Consider the following 22,834-nt stretch of genomic DNA (forward strand, 5'->3'; position numbering starts at 1 on the left):
CTTATTAAATATTAATTTTAAATAATTTAAAGAATGGTAACGTTACGTAGTAGTTCTTACACTGTAAGTGTATAAAATGTTAAATAATTGTATCGCAGGTAAATTTTTATATTTTGTAGGAGGACCTGGAGGTGTGATGAGAGGTGGTCAACATGGCACAAGAGGAGGGCGTGGAGGATTTTCACGAGGCGGCGATGGTGGAAGGGGAGGTGGTGGAATGAGACAGTCTGGTAACCCAAGTAATCCAAGCTATCAAAACCGCCGCTAATATGTCAATGTTAAAGGCACTCTCCAGTTTCTTTCTTCTTGAACAAGTCATCGGTATATAACTACCATCCGCAATTCCCAACTCAAAATCCAGGACTATCTCGTATGCCACACGACGTGATTAAAGGCGCTATCCGTTTACGCTTAAACATAGCTTGCATCGTTTGTCAAGCAACAACTATAGGTTACGCAGCTGAAATTGTATGGAATACGAACTCGTGTAGGACATCCAGGTTATCGCATTTAAGCTAAGTTCGTCGTGTTCGTGGATACAAAATAATGATTTAGTAAAATAATTCATTGAACGTTCAACTTAGTGCGTTGAATATTTGATGAAACAAATACTACGAGTTCGTTCTTCATACATTTACATCAGATGATCTACAAGACTTTACGAAGAAAACATAAAACTACATTCATTTGCACATATATGCATAGCAGAGCGACGCGTGATATCCTCTTTAGAAATATGGGCGCGTTTTTGTCTCCTGACACGCAGCCCACGTTTCTTAGAAGTTAATATCCAAGAAGTAAAAATAATTGCCAATTGTTGTGATAAAGAGCAGAAAAAAATTCAAAGAAAGAGGAACATCAGAACACGTGTGCGGCATGTAAAAACGAGGGGCATTGTAGAAATACACGCACGCATGTGCTCACACTACTTCCCAAGAGACCGGGGCGCTCTTACGCGCGCATACAAATAGAGAAAGAGAGAAACAGCTACGGTTCGATAATATACCTTTTGTTTTTTTCTTCGGTTTATTTTTTTTGGATATATATTACGATAGTCATACGTCGCTCTTTTAGTTTTCTCCGTTTGCCAATCGCATCAAGGAGACATAAGCGGTACGAATTCCGCTATCGTATAAATAAGAAACGAGTCAAACTAAGAGAAATTAAAACGAGAGGATACGAACCGTTTCTTAACTATGGAATATCGTCGTACATTTCATATGCTCTCGAATTAATTCATTGGCTGCCGATGAAACGTTCCACCTACATGTAGAAAGTCGGCAATAATGTTTATAGGTGGTAGTTGATCGGTGTTGGTTAACGAATAGAGAACTGCGGCTGTTCTGTGGTCGCATATAAAAAGACACAGTCGATTTTTCTTACAAAATATGGCCAACTATTAATCGACCGGTATCGATTGATAGTGGGACCTTTAGACTGCAGCTGGTCTCGCCATTTCCTAATTCATCTGCATGTCGCTTATGCTCTATTTTGTTCCAATCTGCTGATTTTTGTTCGATTTTCTTTTCCTCCTCATGCATCTTCATGTATTAGGCTTCTGCTTTTTTCCTTTTACGTTGACATTCGCCAATTCCTGTTTACACTATTGTTTCTGTCAACCTTTCGTTCCTTTTTCTGCTTTTTTTTTTTTTGTCTTTTATTTAGGTTGTATAAGGATGATCGTTCGGTTCATTTACAAATTATATAGTATCTGATAACTTAATAGTCTCTGGTGATCGCAGAACTTGCAGTGTGATGCTAAAACAGAGAGACCTAGTACCGTTATAACAACACAGAATTTTAGCTTGACTTCATGCAAAATGTCGCAATTACAGAAAGTTGCGGGAATATTAGAATGTATATTGACAAAAAAGTTGCCGTGCTTATTGACGTATCTAGCTTTATTCTTGTAATTATTATACAAACATAAATAGCAATTTTCCAATCTTCGCACTGAGGTGACGAATGTTCATATAGAAATATTAAACTTCTTCTTACATCTGGATCTTTTCCTCGATATTATACTTCAATATCAAGAATTAAATCGAAATAAGTATAAATATTCATTTTCGAATCTTAATAGTTTTCTTGCTGTAAAATGCACTTTTAAACGTTTTTCAATCTACGCGTTGTCGTATGAACGAATAGTTTTATTTGCATGAAGTATAAAGTAACAGTGATTTGGTGAAATTAGACTGAGTTGTTTGTCGTATTGGAGTCCTTGCACTTTCAGGGTTAGACCCTCTAGTTGTGTTTTCTGGCTTCGCAACTCCGTTACTAGCTCGGAAAATGTGTCTGATTGCTTCTTGCATAGCTCTAGTATTTCTTTTAGGATCGCGGTATCACTCTGCGACGCTTGAGGAGGGGTTGCCTCCCTGGGTAGCCTGGGTTCCACCACCTTTTTTTTCTTCCCTCTTGTGACGGGTGGAGTCATCTCTGTATCTTTTTCTTTCTGTTTTCTCCTTGTCGTCCTTGGCGACTGTAGGAGTGTTGGCTCCTTCGTGGATGGTCCCGCCTCCTTCTCGCTGACTGATGATGAGGTGTGGGTCCTCTTTGTAAAGATTATACCTTCTTTTAGATCACTCATCTTGTTTTAAAGCTCTTTTTGGTCATTTTTCTAGTTTATTCTCTTTTATCCTCGTCTGGTTGTTTGACCCTTCTCATCCTTCTCTTTGAAAGGGACTCTTCTTCTTCATCTGTGTCTGAAATGAGTTCCTCACTGATCTCAGCTAAATACCCTATTTTCACGAGATTTCTTGTTTCCTCTGATACCCCTGCACCTTTTCTCTTAGATCTCCCTGCCATTCTTTTGATGGTGGCCTAACCAACTCCTTACATCTCAGTGATGACGAACTGCACTTCTTTTCCTAGCAAACCGTGCCCTTTCGTCATATACATGGTAGCAAAGTATAGGTTCGGAAAGTTTCGGTGGTGGAAGAAATCTGCTCCCCCAAGGGGAGCAAGTTTTAAGTAGTGAATGTTTTTTCCGTGTTTATTTCTTACGTCTTTTAGTGTTTGGATTAGGTCGTAGGCTTCTCTTGCCACTGACAGGTGATTTCATCTGGGTGGAGATGAAACTTTCCATCGTGAAGATAGCTTTCATGGCAAACCTTTTCCAAACCATTGTTACTTGACAAATCACTTCCTCTTCTAGGCTGGCCGCATCTGGATGTGATCTTTCTCTTTCTGGGATCCATTCTAGCAAGGTGGGACGTGCTTTTATTCATACTTGGAAGCTCTTTATTGCTTCATAGACTGCTTGTTTTGGGATTTCCCTGTTCATCCAGTGATCCTCTGTCTGAAGTGAGGCACAGATGGCCCCCCATCTCTTGTCTAGAATTAGAAATTAGAAAATAATTAGAGGATAATCTAAAAACTTATCCTTTATATGAGAAAAGTAAATTCAGCACGTGCACTTATTGTATATCACCAAATGGAATTGAGGAATATTTTAATTCCTAATATCTTCATAAGTACCCTAATATGTAGATAGTATTTTCCTATCTGTATTTTCGACACGTGTCCGTATAAAGGTGCTAGGGCAGGATGAAACAAAAGAGAGTGAGTCAGCGTATGAGTGTGTGAGTGAATGAAAGAGAAAACTATGTTTTTCAAAAAAAAAAACAAAAAAAAGAAAGAAAAAAAGCACCAGAAATATTTTCCAATTTGTAGTAACAGTTTGCAAAATGAGTTCTGCGATTATTAGAGACAGGGCGATATCTTTTCTGGTCTATTCGTTACATGTTTTTTTTTAACCAGATTTTAATTTATCTCTAAATTGTCATCACATTAAAAGTCATCGAATAATCGGAACAAAATTGTCAAGTCAACATTGAAACAATATAGAAGAATCATGAGTGCAAAAGTAAAAGTAATACGAAACTACCATCCACATGAAATGGTGGTGTTGCGCATATGGTAATTTATGTGCCATCTTGTACGTATACACCTCGCCCGAATTCAAGTGCACAAATGAAAGTACAGAATACAAATAGAGAATGAACTGTTTTTCATAACGCGTTGACAACGCAGAAGTGATAACAATATGTTGATAGTGATAAATTAACTGATTTCGAATTCGATAAAAATCATAAAGTGCACGGCGACTAAACCACAAAATGCTACGATATTAAGGCTGAGAATATGTGAAAAGTAATTATTTACGTTTCTTATTGATCCATTAAATTGTTACGTAGTATACATTAAACATCCGCAATAGTTTGTAATTGAATGCGTTACAATTGCTATGTCCGGGATGCAGCAGAGTCATCGCAGATTAGTGCTTGATTTTCTTTGCACTCTCTCTCTCTCTCTCTCTCTCTCTCTCTCTCTCTCTCTAATGCACACCTTTTCTCCAAGGTATAGAATTTTAGTTAAGTAGAGCTTTATTCGGTGTGACGTTTTTGTCTAACAAAATTCGATGTTTTTAAAACATTGCTTTCTGCTGTATCGCGATGATGCTGCTTTGTCTCGGTTATAGATAAAGAGGTAATTTCGCGTAATTAGTTGGCTGCATTGTTTCTTGTGTCGAATACGTAGAATATTTACAAAAGCATGCTCGTGCTTATGAATTATCCAGTCGTCCATAAGAAAATTTTATCATTGCCAAGAGTTCATTGTAAAATAGAAGATTGTTTATTTCGACATATGTTCAAATGCCGAAATGCCTTCTATTTCCATATAATAATAATAATAATGATATTTTCAATTGTACAAATAATAATATACTAAATTTTGTATATTCAATGAATGACGTTGCTAATTGTATGCGTCAAATCAGTTACTTAATTTGTCCTTCATAAACTGTAGATTTAAAAAGCGATGACGAACTTTCACGGCTAGATATTTTAACGAGCTTCTTTTTGAGCTTCGACGAATAGAATGCAGCATCTTAATGTTTACCTTGCTTTTATTTAAATTTTCAATATGTATATACAGTTTTTAGGTAAGTTCAGTGGAATCGCGAGATATACGTTAATAAGCATTTCATGTCTAACTGCATTGAAAAGAAAGTGTTCAAAAGCCACGCAAACGCGAGATCACCTCTTTATATACCTGAACGAAAGCTCTACAAATTTTTAGTGTGAATGTTTTCGTTTCTAAGTGACTATTATTAATAACAGTATAATAGTTAGAGGATGGCGAATAATAAGTTGTGAATTTTTGTAGCATACATTTTTATTTCGGTCTATCAGGCCAGTTTGTGTGTACAACCATGGTCAACGTTACTACGACAAAAAAGGAAATAATGTTAAAGGAAAATGAAAAAAAAAAAAACAATCATCAAATGTATTGTAACTTTTTGCATTTAGTATAATATACCTACCTTACTACCAACTCCTATTAGTATCTCTTTATTTATTGAAATATTTCACCATTTCTTTGGAATTTCAATGAAATATTTTAGTTGCAAACTTAAGTCAATTATTATGTGTATATGAGTTTAAGAATGATTATCTATAATAATAACGACTAATAAATATTATCTGTAATTCTTTAGAAGGATATTCTAATTTACTTAAATAAGTTCTAAACGTTTACTTGGAGTAAAACATGATTTTTCTAATTATAGCCAATTTTCCATCGAAAATGTTGTTTTTCTTGTTAATTTTTTGTTAATAAAATGCATAAGAAGCAGAAACTAAGAAGGGAAGTATGTTCGCTTCTTTGCCTGTAACATTATATATATTATATTTGTTCAAGTGTAGGTAACAAGATGAAAATAGAAAATACATAACATTTTGTTATTTGTCGAACGAATTCTGATAAATGTGTTAAGTTTGAAAGAGATAAATTTGAAAGTTTTGTAAAAATCTCCACGTGTTTGTGTATCTTTCCCGTTTAATTTTATTTTCTCTTATATTTCACTGAAATATGCGTACAGTATTTTGCGTAAACGTATAAACGTGTCTTTATGTATAGTTTCGTTATATAGTTCGATGTAAATTATATTATTTCAATTAAACAGTCGAATTGATTTACTCTTATTCTTAAACGAATAGTAAACGTAGTAGTTGCTTACTTATGATCACTTGAAACATTTCTTCACAACAGTGACCTGATTACTCGTTGAACAATATGAAACTGTGACAGTACGTAATGCCTATCAATTATTAGCTCTCGCAGTATAAGCACCAAAGAAAGAAAAAAAAAAAAAAGAAAACACCGATGACATTTTTTTATTGTATAAACTATAATGTGAAATAAAGTTTCAAATGACCAAGGCATTGTTGTATGGGTAATCAAAAAAACGATACGTTTAAACGAATTGATTTCGTCTTTAGATTAGAAATGGACGTACAAATTCTAATTTTATACACGTAATATCGAACGGAGCCTTATAGCTTTATAGAATCTAATGGAAATTATAAGCAGTTTCATACTATACGCTAATTATAAGGTTTACATTACGAATGAATTCAGCGGATAACAATGATGAATCTCTGATAGATAATAGATTTTAAGTAAATTTGTAACGTACAATTTGATATGTTTATTATAAGATGTTTTTATTCTTTGCAAAAACGATATGACTGAAGCAATATCTGACATTTTTTACCAACAAGTATAACATTGTAATATGATATAATTAAATAAAAATAAGCATATTAGTTATTTAACATTATAAACAGTCTTGAACATTATGAATGTAAATGTGTTAATGTACTGCTGAAGAATATTTTTTCATTTTGCTGCCGTTTCCGTAAATTGTTGCAATTTTCTAAATAATGTAATACGGTTCAGCGACCTTATATCGTTAATACTACATATAAGCTATGTAACAGTCAAGTTTCGTTAAACGCAATTTTCTACGGGATTATGTAAATTTTTATTTTTTAATACATATAGCATGATTTGTACATATGAATTTGTCAAGTATGTTTTCGCTCGTAAATGAACTATTACTCGGCAGAAAGTTTAATAAAAAGAATTAAACATTTGTATTTTGTTTTTAGAGATTTACTTTTCTTTATTTTAACGCGATGCAGCGATGTTGATACAGTGAAATGTGTTTGTACTACAGCTTTCTTTATATTTAATCGTCTACTAATATTTGTGGAATAAACTTTTATAAATTGAAAATCGAGTCGCAAATGTTGAGCATTTTATTAAAATGACTGGCATAGAGGAGTAAAGAGAGTGTAGGAGAGAATTACTCTAATACAACTGAAAATATATTTCTGAGAAGGAAGTTTATCATTTTGTGTTCTACCTAGGTAATTGAAAAAAAAAAAACTCAAGTTGCATTTTAGCAATTCGTCGTACGATTTCAGAAGTGTTCATAACCATAAAAATATGACCAAATGTATACAGCTATATTTAAACGATAGACCAATTCCTGTTCATTCATGTTGAATAATAACGATTTAAAGTTGTAAGTTTTTTATGTTTCCTTCTTTCTCCGGCATATCTAACAATTACATTTATCTCACTAGTACTCAGATAAATTATAGCACAGAATACTTCCATTAGAAATTTATGTAATATTTACCGTACGCTATTTGGAATAATCATAACCTTATTTAATTGATGCTCAATTATACCGAAAAATAACCTCGAAGATTTTACAAAGCCTTGCCACAATGTGTATCCGTAATGTGCACGGTGCAAGGGCACAAGAGTCAAAGGAACACAGAGAAAGAATTGGAATTCTTGTTGAGTAATTTCAAGATTACTTGGAAAAGAAACTTCGAGACGAGTGTGTACTGGTTGGCTTACATATGGAGACCCATGTTGTGTAATATATCGCACAGTATCTTGCTCGTAAAGCGACAAGAGAAACGAGAAGCGGTGCATATGGCAGAAAGATCAAACGGGGGTGTCGGAAGAAAGAAAAACGATGAGATCATCTCTGGTTGCTCGCGGCGAGTTCGGCGAGTCTCCGCCGGCCGTTCCTCCGCGCGCTGCGCGCAGTCAGTACCGGTCCAGCGACCAATTTGGAGGGCTCTTTTAAACGTTCTCGAAAACAGCCGGAGAAAGGATAAAACAGCAACGCCGGCAACAAGGGAAAGGAACGAAACGCGAAAAGAGGTACGTTATTGTAACCGTGCGGACAAGTGTGCATTTCGTACAGGCATAAGTATGCAAGAAAATTGTCGCGATTAAACGTTTCTTCGAAAATAACTTCTGACCAATCGTTCACGCCTTCCAGGACTTGATCGTACGCTATCTTGGGCAACCTTATTACTACATTTTTACGAATGTTCCTAACGAATATTCCAGCTGTAGGAATTTAATATATCCGCTCTGTGTCGAATTACTTTATTCGGACAAATTATTCGAAATACAGCAGTTCCTTCTTTTCGAGGATCTGCAGCGGCAAGAAATTAAGAATTGTTAAAATACTATCGTTTAGCATAAGTACACAACATTCAGGACTCTAAATATAAGTTTCTTCAGGACTATGTTATAATTATCATAGTATTAAAAGAACGAATATTTTAATTATTAAAACTTAACGCACGAGTTACAGATTTTTATTTAATATTTAAGATATTCGTGAAATTTTCAGTGAACCTAATACGATATTAAATAACAGATATGAAATCCTTGAAATTTCATTCCGGCTTAATGTGTTTATTTCCAAACATTGTTTACAAACTATTGCCTCTTTCGATCGAATGCTTTCACAGATAAGAGAACTTGGCGTATTAAAATTCATTAATATCGCTCTATTATGAGCATTGTTACAAGAAATATGTTCAAATATTCTTGAAGGGATTCCAATGATGAAAGATGTATTACGCGTTTCTTGTTGAAATCGTCAATTTGGCCACTTAATACACAATATGTTCAATTAAAAATAAACACACCCACGCGCAAACATATACAAATTAAAAAGTAAGGAAATTGTTCAATTGACGAATGTTTCGTAGTATAGTGAATATAACGATATTTCAGAAATTTTATTCAAACACTACGCTGCTATTAATTTCGTTACGCGGAAGATTTTACTGATTATCTAATTAAGATCATCGACGAGGAAGTTACTGAAGTCTCGAAACCGTTGGTCTAATTAAATAAACAGCGTTGTATTGTTTCTGTAACACAAACTCGGCTCATACTTTATCTGAGTGTATGTACCGGGTAAACACATTAATAAGAGGCGTTTGTCGCAACCAGCTTATCTTGTCACACATTCCGCGGAAACTGTTCTTTTTAGAACGGAAATATAACATCCTTTATACGAAAGAAATATATTGTTATCAGGACCTTCGGTTTTCTGGAGCGGGTAATTTGAGCGAATGATATTGCACGCGTCTGTATTCGCGAAAATTTTCTACGACCGTAACACGTAGGTACACTATCTGTCAAAACTTTAGAATCACCGTGCGCTGCAAGTTACACAAACGTTTCCGTGAAAAATGTTAACAGGTTTAAGAACTTTTCAACAGATCGTTTAATCTTTTAATTTCAATTATCTTCACTTTTCAACGAGACGAGGTAAATTGTGCTATTGACTTCCACGGTGTAAATTTCAAATTTGTAAAGAATTGTCAGCAGATGTGATATCGATGAAAATTGCATTTTCGATCGTAATGATCCCAATGCTCGTGGAAGAACGTCTTATTTAAAAAGTTGGCCAAAATTCGTATATTGAAACTTAATTAAAAACCAAGTAGTGTTTCTTTCTTATAACGTTACTAAAATGGAGTATCGTAACGGCCATTTTTGTAACGTCGGAATTTAGACAGAAGAAGGCCATAAAGGATTTTTCTTTCTGTTATTATTCTATTGTAATCGTTATTGTTTTTAATTTTCTGTAAGCAAAGTCTGTCTGCGATCTAACATTCCTATGATATTATGTGAAACTTATTTATCAAATTGGTAAATTCTGGTTCTCCTTCCTTGCGTATGCGTGTAACTTTCTAATGGAGAGTGTCGGTATGAAAATTTCATAATTAAAATAAATCGCCTTATTTCTGAATTTTTCATTCTCCTGTGAACGTTCACGTGAAATTGTACCAAATAATTACGTTACACCGTTTCTACGTGCATTTTGGCTCCGCTGAAACTTGTCAGATAATTTTGGCCAACTTTTCCATACAAATTCTCCACTGTGCGTCGCGTAATCGAAAACGTCCTAGAGACAATTGTAGAATTGCGAAGATCGTATTGTACGGGCAAGGCCGCATTTACCATAAAGCGCATTAGGCGCGAGCTGAGGCCTCACTCTCTACGGGGCGACATTTTAAAACTTGGTGCCATTTTTATTTCATTAAAAACGAGTCGTTATGGAGATGTCGACTTTTATTTTCGATGAACTTAGAGAAAAATGTGTATGAATTCGATTAACTGAGATAGACTTGTTCTTTAGAGCCTCCGACAGTGTAAATGCGGCCCTGTGTACAAGGTTATAAGGTCTCGAATTTTTGCAGCACAGTAGCACATGATATCTAAATCAATTTCACGACGATCAGCGAGAAAGTGTTCTTTGGTAAAAATGTCTACTCAGACGGTAGTCGAGTGTTCTTTGAGCAACGTCAACTACACGAGGAACAAGTTTCATTTTGTAAAATATCCATCGTCTTGTTGCTCTTTCGACGAAAGGATACGTTTTACGAAAGGTACTCGAAACACAAGTTACTCTCGTCTATTTCCACGATTTTCCAGTTGCTGTTAAATCTCGACGAGATAAGAAAGCATTTCGGTCACGAGAGAAGCGTATAGTAGCGTGGTACGTATTCATTTAAACGTTGAATGACGACGATTACGCGATTTCGTGGGCGCCGATCAGAGAAGCGATAAAAACAGGGCCGTTCGCGATTCCTACATGCCTCCAACGCTTCGTAAATTGTATTTCTGGATCGTCTTGTTGCCGCGACACACTTGGAACTTCCCTTTTACCAGAAACTCCACATCAGCTTTTTCTGTAAGATGATCATTGGATATAGTTATCGTATGAAATTGATACGTTTTATGCAGTTATATTTCACCTAATTTATACGTAACCTAACCTAACTTAACCTCAAATAAACGAATAAATATTTTAACCCTTTCGTGCAGGGCCGCAAGTTGGGGCCTTACTCTCTAGGGGGCCACATGATCAAACCTTATTCCTCACAAATAGCAATACAAAAAAGAGCCTAATTACAGTTGCAAAATAAGATACGTATTTTTAAATATTAAAGTCAAGAGGCCGCCGAACACGGAAACTCTAAATTTACGAATGTTCGCAATTTATCAAGAGGTCGACATCGACGAGAATTTCTACGGACCAATAATTTATTGAAACGAGTTATCACAGAAATGTCAAGTTTAATTTTCAATAAACATAAAACAAAATGTGTACGAATTTGATTAACCGAGATAGACTCGTAACGATGTCGCCGCCTGGGGCCTCCGAAAGTGTAATCGCGGCCCTGCTTTCGCGACCGTATTAGTGTTTTACGAATTTTTTGTTTATCCATCGATCATCAGTACGGTTCTGCAGTAGATGCTAAATTCGAATCAATTTTTATTCGAGTACTCATATGGAACGTGTGCATTCCACTGGTCACCAAAGGGTTGAAAGTTGCTTGAACTTTTGCTAAATGTTATAGAAAATTTAAATTCCGATGTTCTAGCACTCATACGATACGCAAGATACCTTTGCGCTGTTAGCTGTAGGGTTAAAGTGATTTCGTGGAATAGGCGAATCGCGATACGTTTCTTCGAGGAATTCAAGTCTCGTACGCAGAATGTTTTCTGATTGTTTGATTCGTAAGAACAAAAGGGTTATACAGGGTGTCCCATTTAAATCAGTCCTCTCAAGTATATCTGCGAAACGACATAAAAGAACGTTTCAAATAAAACTTGAATGGTTTCGAGAGGCACATAATTTGATACAAGTAGACTTTTTTATAGATGAACACGTAGGGAACCTATGAAGATCAACTTTGCTTCTTTTTTCGTTTAAACGGCCTGATATATTTTCGAAGGCATTGATCGATGTAGCTTGTCGTTAATTAATGCCTAGATTAATGGTTTTTTTTGGCGCATACAGCTTGGTATTCTTTTGTAGGGAATGACGGGCTACATCGAACAGCGCATTCAAAAATATAGGACGCCATTTTGAAAAACAGAATTTACCTTCGTACGTTCCCTGCGCGGCCATCTTTAAAAAAATTACTTGCGTCAAATTGTGCGCCTCTCGAAACCATTCAACTTTTATTCGAAGCATTTTCCGATATGATCGACAGTTTCGTAGATATTCGAGTGAGTTAATCTAAATGTGACACCCTGTATATGACAAAATTACGGAGAATAACGAGGACAATTGCAATTGTCAATACATACGTTGAATTTCTACGATACAAAAATAGAAGAGTAAATGTAACGTGGAAGTAGAACATGCTCTAGTTTTATTTAAACAAAATCTAGGTTTGAAGTTTGCAAGAGAGATGAAAGAGTAAAAAAAAAGTGTAATCGTAACAGTGTTTAACGATTCGCGGAAATTTCATGCGGTGAATGTAATCAAGCCGAATGAACCTTATTCATAAACCAAGTAAGATATATTTAGCACGTGAACCCGCTAGCAAGTAAGGGAACCGTGTTTTAATTCGCAGATATAAACCATCATACGAGAACACAGGAACATAATATTTGTAATTCAGTTATGAACTAACAGTTAATACATGTACAAATATTTTCTTAATCATTCACCAGGCTTGCTTTCTTAACGAGAAATTCGTTCTTAATTTTCTTCGAAGATAGTAACAGGATAATCTCGAAGAACCATATCTATAAATACTTGCATGCGTTAAAAAAATATGTTTAATTAAAGTAACAACGGTTCGTTCAGGGCCGTATACTTTTGAGAATAAAAGTCGACATTTTCGTAATAACACATTTCAATGGAATAAAAATAACACAAACTTTTAAAATGTGATCCTACAGAAAGCGAGGCTCCGGTATGCGCCTAAATGCGGCCCCGTCAATATCAAAGTACCTGACTTAGATTAGCATACTTGAAGAAATAATCGAATTAAACGTAAACTAAGAATTTTTTCGATCTATTCCACATGCAGTTGATTTTTCCGCTGAATAATTGATAACAATTGAAAAATATCTAAGTTCTCGTAAGTAAAAATCGCAGCATCGTTTACCATTTACTTTTGCAGACATTTTCTTATTAACAAAATTTATTCACCATTTATAAATGTAACATTCTAATTGTAACTTTTCTAAAGCAATACTCGAACAAATGAAAACAACATTAGTGGGAAGAACTAATAGCGAAGTCCTTTTAAAATCATGCACATTTAAAAACAAGTGAACATCCTTCAGGCTACAAGTGGGCGTTCGTATTCCGTTGATGAATTCATCGCGACCTTCGTTTCTTGTCATCAATTCGAGGCAATAAAGACAACCGTATAAATAGATTTTATCATCCGCATTTGTCATAAGATGTATTAGGTCATCCACATAAGTTCGTGCCGAAAGGAGAAATATTTTAACGAAAATTCAAGGAAATACTACAACGAGGACAATATAATGGTCTTACCAAGGAAAAACAGCTGTGGAATGAGAAGGCGCTTACGTTCTTTTTTCTCTTTTATCAAATTTAATGGTTCGTTGGAAGTATTGATCTAAATTATAAAATTTCACACGAACTTATCGGATGACCTAATATTCACAGGCGTAAAAAATGAAGGAAGTGAATTGAGTGCTCGCAGTGTGCATTGAAGTTGTTACGAACATTTATAAAGAATCGTGATTTCCAAGTATCTGGGTTATCGCTTCGTTGCTCCTATTAAGGTCTCAGAGATTTATCGCTGGTCACGTTGACCCGAGCGGAATCGGTCGTTCATACACGTTACATTACAGTGAATTTTCAAAATTAAACCGTAACGTGTATAGTTTCGCAGCAAACGATCTTCAATTGAAGGCACCGGTTAACTCATGTTAAAATAATAAACCTTCGTCGCGGAGGAAGTTTACAGAAGAACGTTGCGGAGGACAGACGCCCGCCATTTATTTATGTTTTCACCCTCAAACATGTGAAAAAAGAAAGAAAATGAACGTCTACTTTAAGACCAGCCGGGGTTAAAATGATCCGTTAGTAACTTCCCAAAAACGAGCGAATTTTCCATACTGATACGTATTATCGCGTGTAACTTTCAGAATTTCTTTTCTGTATCTTCACTTCGATTTGTATCGATGTGAGAAAAATTGTTTAATCACGTTTAAAGTGACAAAAGTTCACTTTTGAATTCACGTTAAGTTCACGCACATATCGATTGGTTTTTGCAGAGATCGCAATGCGGGCGAAACTGCAGCTCCTTTTATTTGCGTTGGTGTTAGCGTCCCTTCTAGCGGACACCTCGGCCCAACAGGTAAGATAACCAGAAAATAAATACATCAACAAAAATTCATGTAAAAAATTACACCGTTTGTTAAACTGTTCACGGCTATACGATTTCCTCTCTACTTTCTTCACCTTAGAATTTATTTTACAGATTCCTACTGTTAGCAGCAAATCATTTAATAACACGTTTCTACGAAATACAGAAGCTATAGTAGGAGCCAAATATATTGGCCGGTCAAGGCCACTTCTCCTCCGTCGCTTTTCAGTTCCACTCTTAATGCTCGACGGATAACAGTTACCAGTCACCCTGTGCAATTACACTTGCCTTGGTATATTGTCAAAAAAAAAAAAAGAAAAAAAAGAGGTGTATCCTGATAAGACGAAGAAGTAAGACAAATGTAACGTTACAAAAATAGATGCGCCTATACGTTGAACTGTCGAACTACTACATATACAGGTCTTTTTCGGTGGAGTTCGTCGATGTGAAAAAGCGACGGAGAAATGGCCTCTACCGGGCAATACATTTGGCTCTTACTATAGAGTCATATAGGCTACTATGATTATCGATTTTTAGCGGCGAAAAAAACATCGCCGTCGTACGACCACGACGGAAGCCAGCGTTCAAGATGAGGTCATGAACATGCTTGAGGCTGATGAAATAGCCGAGAAGGCAGCGGAGGATACTGAGGTCACCGTTGAAGATGGTAGGAACGAGGTTGGATCGAAGCGTCAGAGTTTGCTCCGTATGGACCCGTGTATGGATAAACACTGCGGCGCAGGACGAGTTTGCAAGGTTCGTCAGAGGCAACAAAATGATTTATTATTGCACAGATACCTTTATCCAAATCCTCTTCGCGTACACCTAATTTAAAAATACGAATATTATTTCAAAGAAACACTTACGACGAATGGGCTTTTCGTTGACTTTATTTTTCAAACTTTCCCTCGATACCAACCTTTGAAAAGAAACATTAGCTGAGATTCTTCGATTTGGTACACAAAACGTGAAAGGTTGCTTCTTTTGAAAATAAAAGGTCCTATTTAAAAGTTTTCAAATGAAACTTTTTCCAACTTCATATTGTGCTCGCGTAGACCGTTTCTTTCGGGATCGAAGTATTCATACGTTGCAAAAGCTACTGTAATTTTAGGTCGTCGACGATGATACCGCTGAATGTATCTGCGTTGAGGTTTGCGACGAAGAGGTAGATCCTAGGAGAAAAGTTTGCACCAATTACAATGAAACTTTTGGAAGCGACTGTGCAGTTTACCAAGCGCGTTGCTTCTGTGACACCGATGATCCTAGATGCAGAGGATCTGACTATCAACATGTCCACATTGAGTACTATGGTGAATGTCGACAAATGCCTGTAAGTATCTGTCATCGTTATTGATGAATCGAGGCATAATAGCAGAATGATAAATCCTTACTGTTTACAGTTTGTCGCGTATTGCGAGAGTTAACCCTCTCTCTCTCTCGCTCTCTTCCCTGAAATTTGACAAAAAATTAACGAAATTAAAAAGAGCAGAACATATTTTTTTTTTAACTATCGTTCGTCTTATCTTTTACATGTTGTTGTTCTACTGTACAAACGATTTCCTTGCAATTTTATATCTTTGCTTGCGTTTACTAAACATGACGCAGTTGTGTTACTTTGTCATACTATTGTATAAGGATGTAAATACTTGTTTATAATAATTTTACGAAAAGAAACGAAAGTGAATCATTAAAAAGTAGCAGGTACATCTTTTAGCATTAAAATTTCACGTACATTATTATACAATTGAACAATTCCTTCGCTGCAACAATTTAGTAAAAATCCTAGCTAAATTTCTATATAAAACTATACAACTCTGTTGTGTTAAGAAAATTACGATTAAAATACTTTATTTAAAAAATAGGTGTTAATTCTTCTTTTTTTTTTTTTTAAAGGAATTAGAGCAATGTTTGAAAAATATTTAAATGGAAAAGGATATAAATAGCAAGTTTATAGTTTTGTTTTAATTATCATTTCATCTCTCAGATGTGCAAAGAGGCAGATATGGCTGACTTTCCAAGGCGTATGCGCGACTGGCTGTTCAATATTATGAGGGATTTAGCTGATCGTCAAGAATTGCCATCGCATTACTTGAAAATGCAACGAGAAGCGGAAACGAATCATACATTGCGTTGGTCTAACGCAGCCATTTGGAAATGGTGCGACTTAGACGGTCACCCCCATGACAGGGCTGTTTCCAGACACGAACTTTTCCCCATTAGAGCACCTCTGATGGCCCTCGAGCATTGTATCGCACCATTTTTGGATTCCTGCGATCTTAACGACGATCATAAAATTACTCTGTTCGAATGGGGCAAATGCTTACAACTCGACGAGGTAACATAATAAATTTTGCCACCTTGAAATGTAATTCTAAACTTAATTTAATTTTAATTTTTAAATCTGTAAAGACAGATGAACCGTTTAACGTAAAAGAATTAAGTTTAATGCGAAGTTAGATATTTATGAGTTTGATAGTTACAATTTCTTAATTATTAATAAGCGTTACGCTTGAAATATTTATGATAAAATATTATTTTTAGTTGAAAGTAGGCGTTGTAATAGCACAGTTGATTTCTTTCTTCTCTTTGAAGATTTGAAATATTGCAGCGTTGAAGAGTTAAACAATATTACAATTGATATATTATTCGTTGAATAACGAAGTTGAGGAAAGTTGATCAATTTTTTCTCTCTTCAGTTTGCCTTTATCATTTGAAGGATTTAATGAATTTCTATGACGAGGAAAATAGTACTTCTTTTCTTTTTTCTCAACGTGATTTGAACATTTCAAAAAAATTTTAATTAAAAACTTCTAATATACATGTGTAACAAATGAAATTCTTAAAAAATAATTTCAGTCACTTTAAATAATCACGCATCTGTTAACAACACGGATATTCTCTTCATATGTTTACTGGAGCATTATAGGTCGTTTGCTCGTGACGTATAAATTTTTCAAACAATTATTTCCGAATATTCTTTATAAACTTTGATACTTCTTGTTAGTCCTGTGATTTTATTTTTACCTATTTAATAGGAAGCAATTTTTATTTCCTTGTATATAAATATTTATGAAACTATCGCTACGCTAATTTTGTACATCCTTGTTTCTTCGCTATATCTTTATTTTTATTCTCTGTCATTTGCTTCAGTGAACAACATATGGGTATTTATAAATATTATCTGGTATAATCTATCTATAAATATTGCGCCTTGAATAAATACGAACAGAATAGTAAGAAAATTGATAGCAGTTACAAAATTTGAGTAACTTGCGAAAGCTTAACCATCTTAACCATAAAAATGATGAAGGATTTTATTTAAATTCAAGGATTAATTAAAATTGTGCAATTACGTTGTTCATTTTATCGATCTAGTAAGCTACAATATTTATCTCGAGTTGTTATGACAAAGTTACAGTGATATCGATTTTAACAATTGCAGGAAGATTTGGATGACAAGTGTGACGAGCTAGCCGAAGCAACGAACTCCGACCAATAATAACTACGACGAATTCTAATGATAGGCGGTAGTGGTTACGGCTGAATACACGAACAAAAGGGACAAGAGAAAGAGTAAACATACGGCGTACAGTATCGATGAAAGGGCGAGGAATGAGAAAAATGGCGGGAAAAGTTGCACGTAAACTGCTGCACTCGACCAACGCGCATGCCTGCGCAGAGACTCGTCGATATTATAACCCATTCGTGATGGTCGTGCCAACCACAGTTTTAGACAGTGCTCTCTAATAATATAAAGATGTGTACGTTAGGAACTACTCGCGATAATCCTATAATGTTTTAATAAGCTGGAAATCGTTCGCTGCTATATGATGGTTCAAATAGAAACGCGATACACCTGCTCGTTTCCTTTCCCTATAGTATAATTTTGATATTCTCGTAGCAACAACGTACGTGTTCTTCACACATGCAGGTACAGTCACGCGTGTACGCGTGCGCGCGCACACATACACATACACACGCATACATATCTTTTGTATAAATTTATTATGTGACTGCCTTTCTATCAATAAAGAGTGATACAGTTTGTTTCATCTGCGCACTGTTAATTCATTACATATGTATTATGATTTACGGTGTTATCTACTAAATTCAGAGAAAACACACATTTTTTTTCGCATTTTCAGAAATAATTTCGTTTGTGCCGTTACTTGATAATGAAGATCGAAGTTTTAACGTTATTATTATCTTATGGGCTTGTGTAGAAATACTTTCATAATGTCCTATTTTATTTCGTTTTATTTCATGATAATACACCCGTACAAAGCTTTCAATAATTTAATTAGAAAAATTAGATTTTTAATGTAGTGTTATTATACATTCTTAAATCTGTGATAATGTGTGCGAAAGAAAGGAGTTATCGATATAATTGAAAGTTTGCAAGTTACTTATTTTAAATTCATCGGTACCGTGACGTTAGCGTTGTATAATACTTTTTCATTTAAACGTAACAAGATTCTTACGCAAAATATTACTGTATGTAGATGCATTTAAAAATGTATATAATTTGCTAATCTTATCATTTGTAGCTCTGTACTGTTTTGTAAAAAGTATCTTTTCAATTTTTACGGGTGGCATATGTACAAAATATAAATAATTCCAATATTACCAAAAATACATATAGTCTATTGACAGCACAGTGGATAAAAAGAATTTCTGATATAAAAACTAAAGTTTTTTTTTTTCTACATCTTCATTAACATTAAATTAAATTCACTTCATTAAATAAAAAGTTTGAGAAAAAATTGTGTTAAGAGAAACGATGGTAATAAACAAATTTTAATATGTGAGACAATTCATGTTTAAACAAATTAAAAATTAAAAATCAGTGCTCAATAGGTTTAAAATTATAAGAGAACTTGGGAAGTGTTCGATAAGTGGGAAGTAAACGGTAAGTGGCCGACGTGAATAATAACACAGTGTACCTTAGATAGCATGGAAAATTACCCAGAGTACACGATGCAACGTTCAAGCGATAGGAGATAGAAACGTTCCTATTTCGCTAGAGTTTTAGTAACGAGTTACGACCAATAGATGGCGAAGAATCATTTCATTCAGCTTCTGCAATTGGTGTGTTTTAGTCACGTGGGACGGTCGCGGGACGCGTCGACAGCGCCAAGCGTATTTGGCGGGACCGCGCTTAGACGGCGTCGTCTGTGCTTCTGGCAAGTCTGTTGTGTAGCGAACCACAAAGGCTCTTGTCGGATAATGGTGAGTATCCGTGAGGTTTCAGCGGATTCTTTAGCCATCCATGTCTCGTAACTACATAGCCGTGTTCTACGATGTTCACACTGTCTTCTGGTGAAGTTTCGTGCTTGTATCTTGTAAATTAACCGTGATTTTCGTTTCCGAACAGGCTGGCGGAAAGGCGGGCAAGGACTCTGGTAAAGCAAAGGCGAAGGCGGTCTCTCGTTCAGCGAGGGCCGGTTTGCAGGTGAGTTTATTACCTTTTATTCAACTAATTCAAATACATAGAATATAGTTTTATCAATATTATTTATCGACAACAAACGTATACATGATTATTCGGTACTTTTGGAAGGTAAACAGGTTAAATCATCATGGTTGGCGCGAAAAACTGAAGCGTTTTTAGATAGCTGATGAATAATTCATTTTTTTTTAAGTTTTAATGATTTTTATGTAAATAAAACATATGAAAGTGATTCATTCAACCTTAATTTATGTGTATTACTTCAAATAACTAAAGAAGCTTACGAGGAAATCTATTATTTTTTCAATTAAAGTTATGATGGTTACATCTAAGTTCGGAAGTTTTCAAACGAGACGGTTGGACTGTGTAGTCCCCCTTCTCCTGTATATTTCAATTCAACTACTAATATAACTTTCATTAATTTTTTTTTATAATTATCGAGGAAATGTGTAATACGGATCGATATATAAGTAATTGTTCATATTTTTATTATATCATGTCAATGATGTCGAAGTAATTTGAAATGATAGTAAACATAAGTCTGCTGCCACTGTATTGTTATTTTTGTATTCATTTACGTTTATCCGTCATCGAAACTTAGTTGATAACATGTTCATTATTTATTTATTTTCATATATTATTTTATTATTTATTTAAATATTTAAAAGCAGACATACAAACGACGTGTGACATTTTGAAGTGTTATATATTGTGATTATTAGTGACATTGTGGAATTAGTGAAGTAATTATTTATTAATAATAATTAGAAATTTGTAATTTTTAATAGTATGAGCAAGTGTTTTATTCTGTTAAAAGTAAATAAGTGAAATGCGGGGCGTTCACTAGTGAATGACGAAACCACATACTAAGCTGGAAAGCTCGGGAAAGCCGAATCATCGTATGCCGCTCAATATTCGTTACGTTAAAAGAGGACCGAGTTACGTGTATTGTTCCATGTGCAGACGAGGTTGGTTTTTCTTTTAGAAGAATCAGATACAACATGATTTTATAAAGAATTATAGTAAGAAAAATATTGAAAACGTACAATATCATGCAATATTGTATCATTCCTCTTCGTTCGATATTTCTTACACGAAAAGCTGCTGACGCTGAGTGACCTTATGTTATTTGAACAGACATTACATGTGATACGTTCTAACCCAAAAATATTTACCTTGTCTTGAAAACAATACTATCTTTTCATGTAATTTTTACCTACATTAAACATACTACGTTTGTTTTTTTTTCCAGTTTCCAGTTGGTAGAATTCATAGGCATTTGAAAAACAGAACTACAAGTCACGGTCGAGTCGGTGCTACAGCGGCGGTATACAGTGCAGCTATCTTGGAATACCTCACTGCTGAGGTGAGTGAGAATGTATGTGAAAGAAGAAAGCGTTCACAAAACAAAGAAAGAGAGAAAGAAAGGCAAATACGCACAATAGGAAGATCAGCCGTTATAACCAGGACTATGTGTTGGCATCACTAGCGACTGATGACGTCACTAACGCCAGCATCATGGCCGATTTTTCCCGCCTTTTCGTCAACCGTAGGCAAATAAGGAACAACATATTCTTCTGCTTATCGTGTTATATAGAATTCTTTCACTTTTAAATTCATCTTTTTCATTTCTTTCTGAAATATACATTTATTCTGCAACTGTTAGGAAAATATTATCATATACTGAAATTATAAGAAATAATCTTATAGATAAATAATTCTTATATCGATAGAGATTTAGTTCATGATTGCGTTTATGATTTTTAAATATTCCATGTACTTACAAAATCATGTTAGAATTTAGTTGAAATGTTTTGTACACTGTTTCATTTTTTCATATTACTTTTTGTTCTCTATACATAAGTTATTCTGTTTGGTAGTTTTATGTGCTAATAGTTTGATAAATGTTATGCAACATTAGATATATTAGGGAGCAATATTTTGTTTGTTGTAGGTACTCGAATTAGCAGGAAATGCATCAAAAGATTTGAAGGTCAAACGTATTACACCAAGACATCTTCAGCTTGCTATTCGTGGTGATGAAGAATTAGATAGTCTTATTAAAGCAACTATCGCAGGAGGAGGTATGTTTTTTAATGATTTTATATTGATTTTTATGAGTTTTAGGAATTCCATAATCTTGTCATTAAATCAAAGCATTGGTTTCTTTTCAAAAAGTAATGCTATAAGAGATTATAGAAAATAAAGAGTAAAGATTATTTCTCTTGTATTTATTAGTAATATTACTTCTGTGCTATAAATGACTAATATATTTTTATATTATGTATATGTGATTAAGATCTAATAATATATTTATTTTATACAATTTTATTCTGTTATAGGTGTTATTCCACATATCCACAAATCGTTGATTGGAAAGAAGGGTTCACAAAAGCCAGCATAATTTAGTGATTCATTTAAGAACATTTGAAGCTATGTAGACAAAACAGATGCGAAGCAGCAGAGTGATTGTTGACAAAGTGTACCTACGTTACTAAATTGATGGCGATTCACCACGTAATTGGCATTCAGAACCGGAAATTTTAATAATATAGGTCTGAAATGAAAAAAATTTTAGTGTATGCTGCACTGCAATTGATTGACTAGCGATGCGTTATAGCATGGCTTGTTCAAAGCTGCAGAAGTCTTCGATGCTGTATGCAAATATTAAGTGTTTTGAAAGTTGGAGTATTTAAGGACTTGGATGTGTCGGATAGTTCGTAGTTTCAAAAAGGAGGTCTTTCCTTTTGGTCTCTTACTTCAGCGATGGTGTTTAACTTTGTCTCTTTTTTAAACTATCGCGTGCAACTAATGCTCTTTTCTTAAATAATGCTATTTGGAAATAGCATAACAAACTTTCGAAAAGATGTCTAATACGTGCAAGTATTAATAACTTTTATTTCACAAGTTTCTTTTACTTTCAAGATTTAAACTTTCAAATTTTTACTTACACCTAAATGTGTAATATCTTACAAATGTAGTTCCAAGTAAAAATAGTTGCATACTCATTCTTGTTATTAAATACTCTTAACTATCTTATAGCACTGAACAGTGTGCA

General features: G+C 34.7%; 4 protein-coding genes across 4 annotated transcripts in view; 3 read left to right on the plus strand and 1 right to left on the minus strand.

Annotated features, from left to right (window-relative positions):
• The window catches only part of LOC108579668 (ras GTPase-activating protein-binding protein 1), a 3,928-nt gene extending 3,552 nt beyond the window's left edge, over nt 1-376 (plus strand). Inside the window, exons 8-9 of the mRNA XM_017943258.1 lie at nt 33-36; nt 120-376. Coding sequence (XP_017798747.1) covers nt 33-36; nt 120-268 — 153 coding nt within the window. The 3' untranslated portion in view covers nt 269-376. The remainder of the gene's footprint in view (nt 1-32; nt 37-119) is intronic.
• Nucleotides 377-2,122: 1,746 nt separating this feature from the next.
• On the minus strand, nt 2,123-7,794 carry LOC108579680. The gene is made up of 2 exons (XM_017943269.1): nt 7,720-7,794; nt 2,123-3,333 (listed from the first exon to the last, which is right to left on the minus strand). Exon 2 carries the CDS (start codon nt 2,585-2,587, stop codon nt 2,123-2,125), a length of 465 nt encoding a protein of 154 aa, XP_017798758.1. The 5' UTR covers nt 2,588-3,333; nt 7,720-7,794.
• A 78-nt stretch (nt 7,795-7,872) lies between these two features.
• Nucleotides 7,873-18,206, plus strand: LOC108579842 (SPARC). Its single transcript, XM_017943466.1, has 6 exons — nt 7,873-8,031; nt 14,236-14,318; nt 14,865-15,083; nt 15,439-15,657; nt 16,312-16,662; nt 17,770-18,206. Exons 2-6 carry the CDS (start codon nt 14,244-14,246, stop codon nt 17,824-17,826), a joined length of 921 nt encoding a protein of 306 aa, XP_017798955.1. The 5' UTR covers nt 7,873-8,031; nt 14,236-14,243; the 3' UTR covers nt 17,827-18,206.
• A 969-nt stretch (nt 18,207-19,175) lies between these two features.
• On the plus strand, nt 19,176-22,279 carry LOC108579725 (histone H2A.V). Its single transcript, XM_017943336.1, has 6 exons — nt 19,176-19,236; nt 19,427-19,556; nt 19,702-19,779; nt 21,029-21,142; nt 21,731-21,860; nt 22,119-22,279. Exons 2-6 carry the CDS (start codon nt 19,554-19,556, stop codon nt 22,178-22,180), a joined length of 387 nt encoding a protein of 128 aa, XP_017798825.1. The 5' UTR covers nt 19,176-19,236; nt 19,427-19,553; the 3' UTR covers nt 22,181-22,279.
• Nucleotides 22,280-22,834: the final 555 nt, after the last annotated feature.

This window comes from Habropoda laboriosa, unplaced genomic scaffold, assembly GCF_001263275.1.
Source record: "Habropoda laboriosa isolate 0110345459 unplaced genomic scaffold, ASM126327v1 scaffold39, whole genome shotgun sequence".
Taxonomy (NCBI): Eukaryota; Metazoa; Arthropoda; class Insecta; order Hymenoptera; family Apidae; genus Habropoda; species Habropoda laboriosa.